The sequence below is a fragment of the Callorhinus ursinus genome, unplaced genomic scaffold (assembly GCF_003265705.2).
Source record: "Callorhinus ursinus isolate GAN/ISIS: 27379988/994484 unplaced genomic scaffold, GSC_fseal_2.0 scaffold9, whole genome shotgun sequence".
NCBI lineage: Eukaryota > Metazoa > Chordata > Mammalia > Carnivora > Otariidae > Callorhinus > Callorhinus ursinus.
This window is the reverse complement of record NW_027397071.1, coordinates 60,396,085-60,414,060: the sequence shown is the minus strand read 5'-3', so window position 1 is coordinate 60,414,060 and position 17,976 is coordinate 60,396,085. Positions and strand designations below refer to the sequence as shown.

Genomic DNA, 17,976 nt, shown 5'->3' with positions numbered 1-17,976 from the left:
CCAGTTTTTAAATGTCTTTTGTGCAATGATCTGATTCTGTATCTCCTGTGAATAGCTGATTTTTTGCCTAGCCAGCATCCATTCTTTTCTCTTCCAGAAAAAAAGTGCCCTAATTTTCTTTTCAAGCAACCACTCCTCTGCCACTTTCAGTTTATCTGGTTTGAGTAGTACTGAGCCCAGCCTCCAACTCCAGAGATGGAGCTGGACAAGATCTAAGCTTAGCCAATCAGAACACCTCATCTCCTGGCGTAATTGATCCTAGTTTAGGTACATGACCCAGGACTTTCGCCAAAACTATTAAAGCAAAGACTCTCTGTCTAGATGGCTATATTGGTAGGGTAAGCCTGGAGTGGACTGAGAATGAAGCCAACCCAGAGAATCCTGAAAATATAATTTGATCACCTAGTTCCAGATGGGCCTGAAGCTAGATATACCACTGGACTTTACAGTAACATGAGCTAACAAATCCGCCCCCCCATGATCTCATTCTTTTCTTGTGATTATTTAAAGTGGGGATATGACACTTATAATCAAAAGAATGTTGACTGGATGAAGAATCTGACACTTCTGTCACCCCTGCTCTACATTTCCACAGCTCCTCATTCTCTCTGGCCCTCCAAGGTTTCCATGCCTGAGTCCTGACAGATGAGGAAGAGTTAACCAGGCTAAAGAAAGGGAAAGGGTTCCCTACCACACTGCAGTGGGAATGGGTGAAGAACTGGACTGAATTTGCTGTGTTCTTAGACTTGTTATAGTTTGGGGGCGTTGGCAGGTGGGGAGTGGGTTCTGCTGCTTTCCAGAGCTGTCAATTCTGTCTGCATTTTGTTTCATTTTCCTGTGGGCTCACCACTTTCTCACCAGCTCAGGAGCCTTGCTTCCATGCGCTGTCCAGCAATATAGCCTAACCCTTTTTTTGAGGTACACACTGCTCCTTGGGATTCTCTGCATTCTCTACAACAGCCAGGATACAGCCAGGAGCCACGGGGTCTCCAGAAGTACAAGCTGACCTGCTGTCCCTGACCTCTTGCAGTGCCAGTCCTTCATCCTCCTTGAAGCCGTCCCAACAGTTATACCCATCCTGATTTCCCCCATCCTGAGTCCATCACGAACTTGCCTTGTCCATCATGAACTTGAATACTGCCTTGTACTGTGGCTTTCATTGCGTTGGTGCTGGACCTGTTTTTCCAGTTCCCTTCTAAGATCTCAGAAGTCTACCCCCAAAGTTCTTAGCACAAGCCCAGGGAAGAGTCACTCCATAAATGAGGTAAAGTTCATGAACTTTAATGCACATACCATCATTGCCATTACAATAAGGATAGGAGGTACATTAAAATAAGCCAGTTTGTATCAATAAAACATATCAATACAGAACGGGGGAGACACAGCAGATATTTGCAAATGGCATCTTCCCTTTTGTTACTGTGTATACGTCTGTGTGTGTGTGTGTGTGTATTTGCATTTGTACAAACTCACAATACCACGTAACATTTCATATATCACTGAGAACAGCTGTCGGTATACAGAACATAGGAAGATTAAAAAAGCATGAAAACATCTGCTTAGCTAGAATCTTATGGGGAGAGATGTGAGCGTTATTATTCCTCTTTGTGCTCAGTCCCATAGAGGGAGAACTCCAATTTTTGCTAATTGCTCCTCCTGAGGAATTCTGCTCAGCCTAATGTGGCACATCTCCTAGGCTAACATGAGACCAGCCCAGTCCCTGGTTGAATAAATTAGAAAGAGCAACTGGGGGAGTTGAAGGTGATGTGCAAATTGAGTAAGGGTGACATTTCTCTGTGTAACTGCTGAGACCATCAGCCTCTGGCCCCATGATATGAGGAAAACCTCTGTTCTAAGGTTTAATTGTTATTAAGGGTGTGGGGGTGGTGAGGAGAGTGTGCATTCCTCTCCTTCCTTCTCTCCCACAAGCAGAGAGGAAGCCAGACGTAGGCACAACTGATGCTTAGGTTTTCTCTTCAGCTACCCCCAATCCCCCCAAATAGGCAGGGTTCAGGATCAGGACTGCTCACTCCCTGGGGCAGACCCTACCTTGTTCTGACACCAACCAAGCCATTTGCTGCCTTCGTTATGTAGTCTTGAGCAGGTTGCTTCACTGATGCAGGCCTCAGTTTTCCTTATCGGAGTACTGGGAATAATAAAACCCACATCACAGGGTTGTGTCAAAGACCACTGAAGCTTCACTGAGAAAGTACTTTGGGAACTGTAAAGTGTCGAATACAGAATTGATGATTTTTGTTATAATATACTAATCATAGTACAAATAGACTCTACTGTCTGCCCCTCCCGGGCCCCAACCCCATCCATAGCTCACTGCTCTGTTCAGCATGAACTGGCTGATTCTTTTTGGGAGATCTTAGCCTCTGGAAGTTTCTCTGTAGCCAACCAAACTTCTGGGTATAAGGCATGTTGGCATGATATTTCTACGTGAGATTAGGTTCCTGGGGCCAAAACGTAGGGGGAGAGGGGAAAGTTGGTAGAGGTGGAAGGGACCCTTGGAAATGGCTCCAGGAAGGGTATGCCCAGTTTCATTCTGGGATGAATGCTGTCTACTCCCAGCCCCTCACATTGGCTCCATCTTACATGTCCACAATACTTCACAGTTTCTAAAATGCACTTTTATTTGACTCTCACAACTATTTTGTAAAGTAGGCAAGATTATTAATCTCATTTTATAGATGAAAATATGTTTGTCCAGGGTAACACAGCTAGTATATTGTAGGACTCAAATCCAGGTCTTTTGGAATCCTGGTTTTCTGAGCACTGGGGGGCATTTTTTTTTTAAAGTAAACTCTACCCCCAACGTGGGGCTCAAACTCACGACCCCAAGATCAAGAGTCACATGCTTTACCAACTGAGCCAGCCAGGTACCCATCGGTGGGGCATCTTTTGACAAAGGCTCCAGGACACTCTGCCTAATTGGAATGACCTTGTGCAGTACAATAGTCAACACCACATGTTTAGCACCTACTAAGGGTGTCAGGTACTGCACTAAGGGCTTTAAACTAATTCCTACATTTACTCCTCTCAACAACCTCTTGAGGCAGCTATTATTCCATTTGTATATGAAGTAATTGAGGCTCCAAGAGTAATTTTCTCAAAGTCACACAACTATTTAGTGATGAAGATCCAAGGATTGAACCCAGGTCTCTTGGACTACAAACCTTATGCTCTTAACCACTCCACCATGCTACTTTCTCAGTCCTCATCCTGTAACGATGTTTGGAGGGACTGGAAGATAGCTCAGCACCAATCTCTCAGCCCTTTAGTTCCCAGGCTTCCAGCTGTATGACAGAAAGATCTTACCCAGCTCAACCTGGCACATGTTTGGTGCTTGGTAAATTAATTTCCCCTTGAATTGGCTCTTAAGACATGGATGCTTGCTGTTGTTTCTCAAATGCACATGTCTGTATTCTATTCTCAACAAGTCTCATCAGAGATTCTTGTTCCTCTTCCTCGTTAACCTTTAGGAACCTCTGGTCTAGTACAGGCAGGCATGGAGCATCCAGATGCACTTAGTAAAATTACTAAGATGCTTTCTGGAAGCCCCAGAAATCGAGGCCACAAGCCTGGCTGAGTGATGAGGGCAGGGGGGGTCCATACAGCCTTGGCTGTTTTTATCCTATCCAAGAAAGAAGGCTTTCATAATGAAAGGATTACTGCCAAAATCCTGTTTGCCACTTGCAGCTCTGACAGAAAATGGGCCTAAAATCACAGAGCATTAGCTCCAAGAGGGCCTGCAGAAATTATCTGGTCTAAACTCAAGGAGCCCAGAAATAGGGAGTGACTTAATCAAGGTTGCACAGCCCATTAGCTTTATCCTAGTCCATTGGTAAAACTTGGAAAGAGATGCATCAGAATCTGAAGGGAGCTGGGAATACTAATCTCACCCCTCGGAGACCTGCTGATTTACTTTGCCAGACATTAGCATTTCTATGACATGATTTTGTACCAAGCAAAGGAAATTCTTGAATTCAAGTCTCCCAGAGACTTCCTATTTAGGTATTTGCTGTTTAGCCACTTCAAAATGATAGAAGAGAAGCAGGCAAAACAGATGTCACACAACTCAGTCCAGTCAATGGTATTCTGTCAAGATGGTGGGTGTCACTGAGTTGGTAGACATAGGAACAGATATGGAGAAAAAGCAGCAGAGGTGTTAGCTGTTTTGTCTAGCTTGAGTCCCTGGGAGGTTAGTCTATGTGCGGACTAGTAACCCTACCACAGGAACCTTTGTCTGTGCTGTCATCAGTGTTTGTGGAGAACTACTTTTCACCTTGAGAAATCCCTCTTCCTCCTCTATTCAGGTACATGAACAGAAAATGAAGAAAGTAGGTTTTGTTCCAGATTATACAAAATCTGCATCAGAAAGTCGACAGAAGTAGACTTTTTCTGAAAGACTCAGTGTTTAAAAATTAGAATTACCGCACTTCGGACCTAGAAGGATATATAAAGGGGAAAACTAAGAACTAAAGGGGGACAATATATTTTTGGTTATTAAGTATTAAGAACCTAACTCCAACGAGCAAAACTAAATGGGGACTTTGTTGGAAACACTGGGTGTCTAATAGAATCAAAGGAGATGTGATCTGCCAAACCTCACGAAGCCAGAATCAGGGCTGAGAAAGCCACAGGACAGAGTTTCTCATCCTATACCTATGCCTCTGTCTGCATGATCGCCTTGTTTTCTCCTACTATAGATCATTTTACAATGGGTTGAGGATAGGTATCACAGTTTTAGAGAACACATCTTCATAATATTTGCCATTCAAAAGGGAAGAAAATAGCTCCAATTTTTTTCTTTTCAAATCCTAGGGAAGAATTCTGATTGGCCTTGCTTGATCACATGTCCACTTTACTGACAGTCTTTACTAGAATCACCTGGTTTGGATGAAGGAGTAGTAGTAGTACTGCAAAAGAAGAGATTATTATTTCCAGAAGAAATTCTGGGGAGAAGTGACAGTTGGCTATTACAAGAAATGATTTACCAGGAGTCCTACAGTAAGTTAGGGGCAGATTCAGGGCTAGAAAGAGAATTGATAAAATAACTGTTATTAATAATAATTGAAGTCTCTGGATTCTTTTCATGTGTGGTATTGAAGTAAACCCCAGTGTTACTGAGCTATTCATTTATTTATATTTTTAAAAGATTTGTGTTGTGTAGAGGATGGACTATGGGAGAGCAAGTGTGGACTAGGGAAACTGGTTAGGAACTCTATGGTAGCTCGCTAAGGGAGAAACAAGTGGCTTGAACCAAGATCATGGCATATGGAGAAAAGTGAGCAGACTTGAGATATATTTTAAAAGTAGACTCACAGGTCTTGCACTGGATGTGGAAGGAAAGAAAAGAAAGAAAGAAAGAAAGAAAAAGAAAAAAAGAAAGAAAGGAAGGAAGAAAGAGGAAAGGAAAGGAAAGGAAAGGAATTAAGAATAATAGCAAGGTTTCTGTGATGACTGGGGTTGAAATAAATTTCCATGTGGACATGTTGAGTTTGAGACATGGAGATGTCTACTGGACCCTAGGTATACATGTCATTACCAAAGACTTGGCATCTAAAGCCACAGGACTAGACAAGGTCTCCAAGGAAGACAGTGTAGCTAGAGCAGAGGGACCAACTGTTCTTCTTTTTTTTTTTTTTAAGATTTGATTTTTAAGTAATCTCTACATCCAACATGGGGATCAAACTTACAACCCCGAGATCAAGAGTCGCATGCTCTACCGATTGAGCCAGCCAGGTGCCCCTCAACTATTCTTTGAGCCATCTTTCCTGCATATACTGAATCCTTCTGCTGGGCTCTAGCCAGGAATCTCAGGTGGGAATTACAACCATTATTACAGTTAATTCCATAGAATGAGAAGCCAGATTCATCCCTCAGGGAGTAGCTCAGTAACCAAATGAATGGTGAAATATGCATCAAAACGCCATACAGATGTGTCTTCATTCCTCCAAAGTAGACCCTTTGGACAACTAAACAAATGGGGAGACTGCCCTGCTGCAAACCATTTTGACATTTCTCTTTGGGGATAGCAGGTTTTAAGACCCAGGGAAATTTGTCAGACTTGGTTTCAGATGACTTAGTGTTGCTTCCTTTGGTGGGTTGAAAAATGGCCACAATATTTTACAGTTCCTCCCATCAAGATACGGCATCTATATCTCCACCCCTTGTATGTGACTTGGATTAGTCAGTGGGACACTAGCAAACACGATACAAATAGAGGCTTGAGAAGAACTTCTGAATCGGAGCTTGCCCTCTCTTGCTGCTGGAAAAACTTCCATCACCATGTCAACAACTCTGAGCAGCCTTCTGGAAGATGAAAACACATGGAGAGGCACCTCAATCACTCTAGTCATTTCAGCTGGGACTCCAGGCATGTGAATGATGTCATTCTAGACCATCCAGCCTCAGCCAGAAGAATCATCCAGCCAACCCAAAGAATCATGAGAAATAACAAATGTTTGTTTCAAGTCACTAAGTTCTGTGGTCATTTGTTATGTCCCTCAGAAGACAATAATTAACTCTGAACCAGGCTAAACATATTTCACAGGTACAGATATTGTTTCTCCCACCCTTATTCTCTTTGGAGGATTTGTGTTTCATTAGTCATCAAAGGTTTGAACTAAAGGATGAAAGCTTGAGGAATATAAAGCAATGGCCAATGGATAGTGGAGGTATTTGGGGGCAGTGGAGTCTTTCAGGACTCCTGAAACAGCTCCCCAAATATGATTCAATTTTCCCACTTATAGTCTCATAAAATGACGTATCTTTTCTTCAGAGCATTTTTTTTTTTAAGATTTTATTTATTTACTCATGAGAGACAGAGAGAGAGAGAGAGGCAGAGGGAAAAGCAGGCTCCTCCCTGAGCCGGGAGCCCGATGCGGGACTCGATCCCAGGACCCTGGGATCATGACCTGAGCCGAAGGCAGATGCTTAACCATCTGAGCCACCCAGGCGCCCTCTTCAGAGCACTTTTTAATTATATTTGGGTGAGTATTTTATAATGTCTAGACTAAACCACAAGCTACTAGACTATAAGCTTTATAAAGGCAAAGCTTGTTTTAATTTGCCATTGATTATATCCTGACACATACTAGACATTTATTGAATGAGTAAATATGAATGAATAAATTTGAGTTTTGCCTACTTCATATAAGGGATGAAGGCCTTCAAAAACATCACTTAACAGTATTTGGATCTCATGGGCCTGTCTATTGCATGCAATCCTAGGCACAGGCTGATCCTCCAACTGTGGCAGGTAATCAGGGATAACTTAGTAGAGATGCAGAATCTGAAATCAGTGAGATCCCAGGACACTGGTTACTGTAATTCCTTCTCCTTACCCCAAAACTATTGGCAAACAAACTCCAACAAACATTCCTCAAGACACTCCAGGAACCTTGATACCCAAGCAAAGAGCTTTGGAGCAGGAGCAGGTGATGTGAATGGGAAAGTTGGGTCTGGCGGATATTTATATCATTCTGTGGACATTACAAGGCTGCAGTCACAAAGTAATTGTGAGACCACGGACTCTCAGAGTTAATTAAACAATATCAACAGGGACACTGGAGCCTGTCACTACCACCACTCCATATACTCTTCATCTGAGAGACAATGGAATGAGCATGAGTCAGATAGAAGTGAATTCAAATGATATTACTGAGTGACTTGAACATACAGCTTTTCCAAGGCTATGTTTCCTTGGCTGCCAAATTGGGGTAATATTTTAGAAACAGCACCTCCATTAGACTATAGGTACCTTGCAGGCAGGGATCATTTGTTTTTATATACGTTTATCTAGTGTTTAACAGTACCAAGCCCACAGTAGATATGGAATAAATAAATTTCTATGTAGAGGTGATCCAAGACCGAGTCCTGACTCCATCACTAATATACTCTCAGAGTGGCCCTAGGAAATTTCCTTTTTCTCCCTGGACCTCAACCTTCCTTTTTGTAAAATGAGGAGCTGGACAGGATTTTCTTTAAACTCCCTTCCCAATCTAATATTTGACAAGTCTGTGGCCATTCAGTACACTCTACCCCATTGCTGCTCCTAGGAGTTAATTAATGCTACAGACTGAGGAGACAATAGTAAGTCACAAATCACTTTGTATTTACAGGTACACATGCATTTAAAACAGATTCTGTAAATAGCTATAATACTGTATTGCACATTTGGCCTACTTTTGCCTCTTCTGGGGTCAGGAGTTTTTTTGTTTTTAAATCTTTATTTGGATTGTTAAGCAAGATGAAAACTGGGACAAGTTGCCACTAACATATTCTGCAGCTTAAACTTTGGTGGCTAATTGCAGTATTACCATGACTGATGAACATTACACTGTAATCAGCTGGAAGCTGCTGCCTTCCATGCAGCAGAAACAAGGTCACAGAGCAGGGCTGGGGAACTGCCATCTAGCAAGCACCTCTGCTTGTCTGCTGCCCAGCAGAAGAGTTAGCCACTATTACATTTAACTCTTGATTCTATCTGTTGTCAAGAAAATTGCTCTCTTAGGGTGCCTGGGTGGCTCAGTCATTAAGCGTTTGCCTTCGGCTCAGGTCATGATCCCAGGGTTCTGGGATCGAGCCCCGCATCGGGCTCCCTCCTCGGAGGGAAGCTGCTTCTCCCTCTCCCACTCCCACTGCTTGTTTTCCTGCTCTCGCTGTGTCTCTCTCTGTCAAATAAATAAAATCTTTAAAAAAAGAAAAAAAGAAAGAAAATTGCTCTCTTACACTGGCCCCTGAGTTTTAAAGAATTTAACAATTTTTAAGTAAAAATTCAATCTTTGCCTAGATATCCAATATGAAAGAAAAGATTATTGGATATATGTCCTAAAATAACCATGGGTCATGATGAGCTCAGTCTGAAATCCCACTACTAGGGTGGATGGGTGTTACTGCCCAGAAAAATAGTAATTATGCATGACCTATATTGACTTGACAGTGTAAAAAGCACATCTAGAACCACTGCCTGAAAAGGGATCACATTCTTCTGTGGTCAAGGAAGTTAACCAAGTCACTCCTGCAAAATGCCCCATTGCTGGAGCTGGGAGGCTGCTTAAAGCACTGATTGAAAGCTAGGTAAGAATTACCTGACAAAGGCAGATACAGGGACTTGAATCTGAGAAACACTGACAATTTCTGCTCAGTCTCTTGGGACCTGGCTGCCTCAGAGCCTGACTCCTTTCCAGAAGCATTAGACATCCATCACCTTGGATTAGTCTGAATAGATGAGCAATTTGTTAACAGAGAAGAGACATAAGTCTTTTCTCCAGTGGACTTAGAATCTGATGGCCTTGGGATCGAATCCTAACAGGGCTCTAATACTCGCTAGCTGTATCATCTTGGTCACGTCCTTAACCTTTTTGGGTCACAGTTTATTTATTAAAAATGTAGTACAGAATGTGGTCAAGAGCGTAAACCTTGGAGTCTACTGCCTGGGTTTGAACCCCAGTTGTACTATTTACTAATTATGTGACCTTAGGCAAGCTAGAGAATCTTGTTGTACCTTAGTTTCCTCATCTTTAAATGAGATTGATTATAGTGCCTCCCTCACAAAGATGTTGAGAAGCTAAATAAGATCATACATATATAGTACAGAGTAAGCATGACATCAGTGTTAGCTACAATGACATTGGGGTGATAATCCTTATCTCTTAACTTTATTTTGCAGATAAACTGAAACTTTTAAAGGTGAAAAAAAGAGTCACAGTTACTAGCACTAGAAGGGACCTTAAAGATTACCCAGATAGGGGCGCCTGGGTGGCTCAGTCATTAAGCGTCTGCCTTTGGTTCAGGTCATGATCCCAGGGTCCTGGGATTGAGCCCCGCATCGGGCTCCCTGCTCCACGGGAAGCCTGCTTCTCCCTCTCCCACTCCCCCTGCTTGTGTTCCCTCTCTCGCTGTGTCTCTCTCTGTTAAATACATAAATAAAATCTTAAAATAAAAAACCCCTCATTTTATAGGTGGGAAAACAAGACTCAGAGATGGAGTGACTGATCCAGAGTCACACTTGATTTAAGGGCAGAGTCCAGGACTCCTGATTCCAAAGTCCAAAGCTCCATCCTGTGCACATTGCATCAAAGAAAGCAACATCTCCATCGGGCTGACTCTGGAGGGTCCTTTTATGTAGTCATTGGACCTATGCACGTTAATGCACTTTCCTAGGATAATGAGATGCATTTGAAATGGAGAAAAAACTTGGAAGAGACTCTCCCCCTTCCCCCACCAACTTCTGAGGTGGCATGTTAGTGTAGGAGGAAGCTGGGGATTTGGGTCAGGCCTGGGAGGAAAGATTTTCAGGAATCACTGCTAATTCCATGTCATTATTTCAGCTAAAAACCAAACATCTGCCATGTCTAAACAAGCTAGAATCCATTCAGTTTGTTTCTGGTGTCAGAGGGTTTTTTGTGGTTTTGATTTTGGCTTAGATTTTCCCTTCAGGTGTTTAATTAAGCAGTTTCCACTAGGAGTGGTTTCACATCTACTCTTCAGTAGAAACTAAGATTTCACTCACAGGAGAATGAGTCTGGAATTGGGACCTCTAAGTTCAGTTTTTCCCAATTTTGTGAGGGTCATGCTCCCTCAGATTTATTCTGCTTTGAATCACATTTCCCAGTCAGACTACTCAGGAGTGACTGAAAGATGGGTTGGAAGAAAGGGCAGGATGGCGGGAAGACACTATGAAGAATGGCAGAACTACTTTATTTAGAGAAAGGGCAGAGGTCATGATTTCTGTTCTCAAATCATCTGAGGGTTTCAAGGGGCAGAAGGAGCATGGACTGTGAGGTCTCTGACAGCAGAGCTGGGTTAAACAGGGTGAGAAGAGGAAGAGGAATTTCCAGGGGACAGATTTCAGCTTAAAGCAAGGAAAACTTTCTGATTATGAGAGCTATCCAAAGGTGGTATGGACAATGAGCTCCCAGCCCTGCCTAGAAGGTGTGTTTTAGAAGAAAGAGGCTTGGGGGGGGGCGCCTGGGTGGCTCAGTCAGTTATGCATCTGACTCTTGATTTTGGCTCAGGTCATGATCTTAGGGTTGTGAGCTACAGACCCAAGTTAGGCTCTGTGCTCAGCAGGGAGTCTGCTGGAGAGTCTCTCTCTCTCCCTCTCCATCTGCCCCTCCCACCCCCCCACTGCTTGCTCTTTCTATCTAAATAAATAAATAAAATAAATAACATCCTTTAAAAAAAAAGAAGAAAGAGATTTGGTTGTGAGGCCTAGCAGCCACTTATCAGAGATGTGAAGATTGAAATTGACTAGTCAGACTAAGTAACTCTAAATATTTCAAATTCTGGGAGTCTAAAAAACAAAGACCAATTTCATGGAGTTCCCACAGTTAAGAACCAGCTGGAAAGCAGCAAAATCAGAAAGTCATGACCTGCTCCTTTATCTTGCCTATGTTTCTCTTTTATTTCTCGTTATCTTTCTTGAGCTCACTCTCCTGCTCTTTTATATAGCAGGAACCTTTGACATTTTGCAGGGAATAATCTTTTCTTTAAGTATATTTCTGACTCAGCCTTTGCTCCTTCAGCATCATTAGAGAGTCTGAGCTCTCTGGAGATTAGCTCTGGCCTGTCACCACAGCAACTGCCCCAGGCCCTGTGGGCATCCGTGGTAACAGGCAGAGGGCTTCGAGAGTCAAAGCGTGGCTTGCAGTGAGAGGAAGCCCCACAGGGAGCCTGATATGAAACAAGCATGCTGTGTATGAGGACGTTTTCTTTAACAGGATTAGCTGTGCAGGTGGGCCGCACTTACCCAGCTGGCCAGGCCCTAAAAAGTGTGCGTATGTCAAATTTTGGTAAATGGAGGAAATCTTATTTTAAAGGCAGAAAAGAGACTCACTTTCCAAGTCCCTGAAGTGAATACCCTTTGTAAGATGGAGTCTTTTTTTGTAAAGTGAATCTCTACCCATGCTGTAACCTGGCTGTTAGTCTAGGACTGGGTGTCTACTAGCAGGACCATCTGCAGAGAACTCAAGGGGCATGCTTCCGCCTCCATTGCAGGCAAAGGTCAGTGACAACGCAGCCTGCTTGGGGCTGGGGGTGGACAGAGTGTAATGGGGAAAGCAGAGTGGGTGTGGGGTCACAAGAAGGGGAGATCAGGAGGGTGGGCCTTGCCTAACACGAGCAGTTCTGCTGCAGCAGCGGTGGGGTGTCCGAGAGACGGGTGTTCTTGGAGGTGCCCAACATGGAGGGGTCCGTGTCCAGCGAATCAGACATCTTGTCACAAATGGCATCTACCAGCCGCTCGAAGGCCTGCCTCACACTGATGTTCTCCTTGGCGCTGGCTTCAAAGAAGTCAAACCCTAAGAAGAGAAGAGAGGTAACAGTAAGGATTATCCTTTCCTTTTTATGCCCCCTGGCCAGACCACTCTGGATTAGTATAGCCAGTGCAAAGGAGTGAAGCAAGGAGGCCTAATTCCATGGCAGAGGATTCGGCTCTAAAGAGATGGTACAGGGGTGCCTGGGGTGGCTCAGTCAGGCAAGCATTTGCTTCAGCTCAGGTTGTGGTCCTGGGGTCCTGGGATCGAGCCCGGCCTCGGGCTCCCTACTCAGTGGGGAATCTCCTCTCCCTCTCCTTCTGCCCCTCCCCTACTCATGCTCTCTCCCTCTCGTTTACTCTCTCTCAAATATATAAATAAAACCTTTAAAAATTAAAAAAAATTTAAAAATAATTAAAAATAAATAAATAAACAGATGGTACAGGGCAGGGATTACCTGCACTGGTTGTAGAGTCAGACAGATCCTGGTTCTACCATTGGCCAGCTGTGTCACCCCAGCAAGTCACCTAATTCTCTTTATGACTCAATTCTCTGGCTTATAAATAGGGATAATTTTACCTACCTCATTAAACAAGATAATGTAGATAAAGTGTATAGTGCTGTGTCTGATACAGAGTGGGGGTCATTAGGTGTTTTCTGAAAGACTGAATACTTCAATATTTGTACATAGCACTTCACAGTTTTCCAATGCATTCATCACATCCATTACGTCATCTGATCCTCAAGTCACCCCCGGGAGAAGGAATGTCTGGGCAGACCCTCTCCATTTCACTAATGCAGACACTGTGGCTTAGAGAAATAAGCTGACTTGCCCAAGATAAATAGAGGAACCAGTGTGAGAAGTCCAGGCTCTGACCTTTTTGACTAGGGTTTTTCCTCCTCTATTCCCCTGCCTTCCACTCACCTCAGCCTACCCAGCTCTAGTCTAGGATCTGGAAGGCACCCCAAGATCCACAATGAACAAGCAAAGCTTCATTTGCCCTTTCCACCCCAGACACACTGGCTAATCCCCACTCCCTGAGGTTCCTCCTCCCGGATCCCCCTGGAATTCCCCTGTATCTCTCCCTGCCCCCACAAACCCAACAAAAGGCACCTGCAGGACTGCACCTGAAGTGTGAGATATTCTTGTCTGTTTTGTACCTTCAGATCCTTAACGACACTTTCTGTGACAATGAACAGAACTTGGGTGTCCTGGGAGACATAAGAGAGGCCCTCCTGATTCAGACAAAGTGGCTGCTTCCCAACTGTGGAATTTGGCCAGTTGGAGGCCAGTGCTCCACATGCCCCTGTCCCAGCCTTCTTCCTCTTTTGTCCATCTATCTTCCTCCTTCTTTTCCTTCCAGGCCCATCTTTTTTTCTCCTCAAAAGCTTCTCTCTTCCCTTTTTTTTCATGTCACTCCTTCCTTTCCCTTATGTTCCTCACACTTTCTCCTTGGGATTCTTTTTGTTGAGCACCTACTAAACGTCAGACACTATGCCAGGAGCTTGGGAAATACTGTCTTACTTAATCCTCACAACAGCCTGTGGGTAAATATAATCATCTTCAATTTATAAATGAGAAAATGCCTTCAAGAGATTACATAACTTACACAAGGTCACATGGCTATTCGTGGAAATTGGGTTTAGATCTGGGTTTGACTGGCTCCAAGTCCATACACAGCCCTGTCTCCCACTTCTCTTCCCCCCTTTCTTTTTTTTTTTTTTTCCTTTCTCCCTTTCAATTTCCTTCCTTCCTTGACCATATCTTTCTCTTCTTTACAAGTCTCTTTGGCCCCCTCTGGTTTTTTTGTTTTTTTGTTTTTTTAAGATTTTATTTATTAGAGAGAGAGAGCACGCACGCTTGAACAGGGAAAGGGGTAGAGGGAGCTTCTCTGTAGTGGGAGAAGCAGACTCCCTACTGAGTAGGGACAAAGGGAGACCAAATCTAATCATGGAAAAGACACACTAATCAGAGTTTCAATCCCTCACATGTGCATAGTCTGTAACAGTTCAAAGATACAATTTTAAAACCTTGTGAGTAGCGCAAGGCAAGGCAGGAGTTATTTGTAATTTACAGATAGTAACACCTAGACTCAGAGATGGGCATAAGCCAGGGCTCTATCCCTTATGTCCCCTTGTCTTGCTCTCAGTTGGAACAGTGACCGAACACTATAACATTTCTAACCCAGGTAGAACAAACCAGAGGCTGTGCAGGAATGCAGTGGGGAGAGAGTGGCAGGGGAAGAGAGCAGGAGGAGGCTTCCCGAAGTTGGTGGAGAGGGGAGAGTTTAAGACTAGAATTGAGCAAAACTCTTCACCTAACTAACTTCTCATTCTTCAGGACTCAGCTTAGATACAGCCCCTTCATTTACCTCTGTGCTTCCCTCTGCTATAGCACGTTACCCTGCATGGTAGAAGTCCATTTGACGAGGAGCTCCCTGAGCAGGGATCATGTCATTCATCCGAGCCCCAGCACTAGCCAGAGGAATAGGTGCTTGGTGAGTGTCGACTGATGGACAGAAGAATGAAGGAGGTGGGAATGAGCATGGAGGGTGTGGACAGTGGGGGTCATGAGAGCTCAGCTCAACAGGCATGAGGACACTGAGGTGAATCAATAGTTCTTACCCTTGAGGAGCTCCTAGTCTAGTGTGGGAAACAGACACACTGACAATAGTAGAATGATAAATGCTGGGATGGTGGGAAGTGGGGATTAGCAGGGCACAAGAGGAGGCACCTAACTGTCTTGGGGGCCAGGGAAAGCTTCTTGGACAAGGTGATTCCTAAGCAGATATCAGCTAGATAAAGACAGGTGATTGTGAGTGTATGTGTGAACACATGCATGTGTAGCGTACCAGGCAGGGGAAACAGCATGAGCACAGCTAATGGGGCAAAAAACAGCCTTGGTATATGCCAGAATGGCCATAGCAGTTTGTTATCATTAGAGCAGAAAGCTCAAAGTGATGAGAGATGAGGCAGTAAGTCTTGTGGAGACTCAGAGAGCTTGTATGTCATGTCAAGGAGATGTCGTCACTGTCATCTCAAAGGTACCCAAGGTATGGGAACTCTGATTCAAATAACCAGCTCATGGCCCTAGCCAGCTCATGGGTCTCTCTTCCTAGCAGAACGACCCCAAATGCACACCCACCCAATTACTGTCATACTTCTGGAAGGCCCTTCATTAGCAGGCCCAGATGGTAACCTTTTCCTCAGGTTCATTAATAAGGATTCTCAGGAGCCGAGAACCTAGTGAGGTAAGGAAGATGACAACAAATTAATCAGACTAGCCCTCAATCCTTTCCTCCCTCTAATTGGCTTCAGAACAATAATCCACACCACCCCCCATGATCATGTTTACCTATCCTGTCCAAAGGCAGCTGCCACAGACCCACAGACTCTAGTTTGTCCACACTCCCTACTCCTGAATTTGACCTCAGAATTCTATTCAAAACTCATAACCAACTGAACTCACCTCTCCTCATCCTGATACTGCCCCAGAACACTTCTCCTCCACTTTTATCTTCAAATTCCTTTTCTATCTCTCTCTGATACCTCCCATCTCTGTCACGTATCAATCTTCAACTCATGCCCCTCTGGTCACTGATGATTTGGCCAGGGACTCACTGTGTTCCTTTCTGTCCAGAGTTGTTCCCTGGACACCTAAAATAAGCACCGCAGTGTACAAGGGTCTGTGGAGTCCGAGTGATAAGTAGGAATTATGTGAATTGAAATCATAGAATCAAAGAGGGATAGAGCCAAATGGACCTTCCCACTCAACAAATCTGAATCCCGTTTTTCCGATGGGCAAACTAAGACCCAAGGACAGGAAACAAGATGCTCAAGGTCACATAGTAAACTAGTGGCAGAAACAGAATAAAACCCTCAGCCTCCTAACTCCTAGTCTGGTGCTTTTCCCACTATACTTTGCTGGAGTGAGTGTATGTGTGTGTTCCAAAACCACATTGTAAATGAGTCTCTCCTTCCTTTGTAGGCAGAAGTACATTTCTCCTTTACTATCCTTTAGGCTTTGGCAGACTCATTCGCATTCAGATCTAGGGAAGGAAAAAGAAGCCCATTTCTGAGGGGCACAGGAGGGCAGAGGCCCTAAAATGCCATGCTTCTTAGAACAGGAGTCCCTGAAACTCCCTCACTCTCCCAAAGATCCACTTGCCTCAGTGACTCCAGTCTCACCCATGTCCCAGGAACTTTGAGGATATTGACAGCCTGCTGCTACTCCCAATTTTAAAAAAAGCTAGCTGCTGGCCATATCACTAGTCTTGGCCTAGTGAGCTGAGAAAAGCTAAAGGAAAGGGAGTCCTGAAGAGGAATCCCATAAAGCAGAAAAGGGGCACTACTGTGGTGGCCAGCAGACCACTGAAACTTCCTTAATTGCCAGCATAGCAGAGGGATAGGACTGATGTGGGGATGAGGAAAGCTGAGCACCCTCCCTCACTGCTCCCAGATCCGATCACATCCTTGCAAAATACTTAACATGGTCCACGGGATCCTTCATGAACTGGCCCCTGCCTACCTACTCTCATCTCTCACTACTCTCCCCTTGATTATCTAGTCCCTGTGGCATGGGCTTCTTTCAGTATCATGAGTGCGTCAAGCTCTACCCCACATTAGGACTATTCTTGATCTGGAATATGGCCCTCTGCCTCCCCCCACACACACACCCACACACCCACACCCACACACACCCACTCTTTGCCTGGCTAACTTTTTCTCATCTTTTAGTTCTCAGCTTCAGTGTTACTTTCTCAGAAGATCTTGATTCTCCAGTCTAAAATTAGGTTTCTCTTTCTCACTTTCTTCATAGCACTTGTAACGTATGTTACTTTTATCTGCCCACCATTCCTTCCTTTAGGGAATCACTATTTTAAAGAGTTGTGGTGACACTATAGGTTATCATACCCGCCTCCTCATCCACTGGGACAGGCCCGTGACTCACAGGTGGCCAATCATAGTCTTCCCTGACATTGATATGTGGTGGTTGGGACAGAGAAGGCCTTTTTTTGCAGGAATTGGGAAGATATGAATCTGGAGCTTCCATCATCCATTTTACTCCTCATGCAGAGTTTGACTGGGAAAGGAAGGAGGCTAAAGGGATAAGCAAAGTTGAGAAATGGAAAGTGCAACTGAATCCTGAGTCTAGTGGACCTTCCAGCTACATGAGCTAATAAATTCTATTTTTAAAAAAATTAAAGCTAGTTTGATTTGGGATTTTATCACTTGTCATAACAAGAGTCCTAACTCACGCAGAACTTACCACAATTTCTAACAGGTTTATTGAGATATAATTCATACACCATTCAATTTGTCTATTTAAAACATTTTAAATTATATATTGGATTAATTATTTATTGTCCCTTTTCCATTAGTTCCATAAGAATAAGTATCATAGCTGTTTCATTCACTATTATATCCCAAGTACCAAGACAGAACCCAGCTCAGAGTAAGTGCTCAATGAATAAGTGAATAAATGTATGAATGAATGAATATCTAACTTATGCTGGGTGCTTATGATAATGAACCAAATTAGACATAACCTTGTTGCTCTCGAGGTCTAGCAAGAGAGATAGGTCTCTAAATAGGGAAATATTGGTAAGCAATAGAGGAAAGCCCAGGAAATTATGTAGGACAGACATGGTTTACTATGACCTGCCCAAAATTTGACCTATTCATTGAAGCCTACTTTAAGTGCCTC

General features: G+C 43.8%; 1 protein-coding gene across 1 annotated transcript in view; it reads right to left on the bottom strand.

The window, feature by feature from the left end:
• Nucleotides 1-5,389: 5,389 nt before the first annotated feature.
• RAB3B (RAB3B, member RAS oncogene family) overlaps nucleotides 5,390-17,976 on the bottom strand; it is a 69,893-nt gene continuing 57,306 nt past the window's right edge. Inside the window, exon 5 of the mRNA XM_025871602.2 lies at nucleotides 5,390-12,314. Within this exon, the coding sequence (XP_025727387.1) occupies nucleotides 12,127-12,314 (188 nt within the window). The 3' untranslated portion in view covers nucleotides 5,390-12,126. The remainder of the gene's footprint in view (nucleotides 12,315-17,976) is intronic.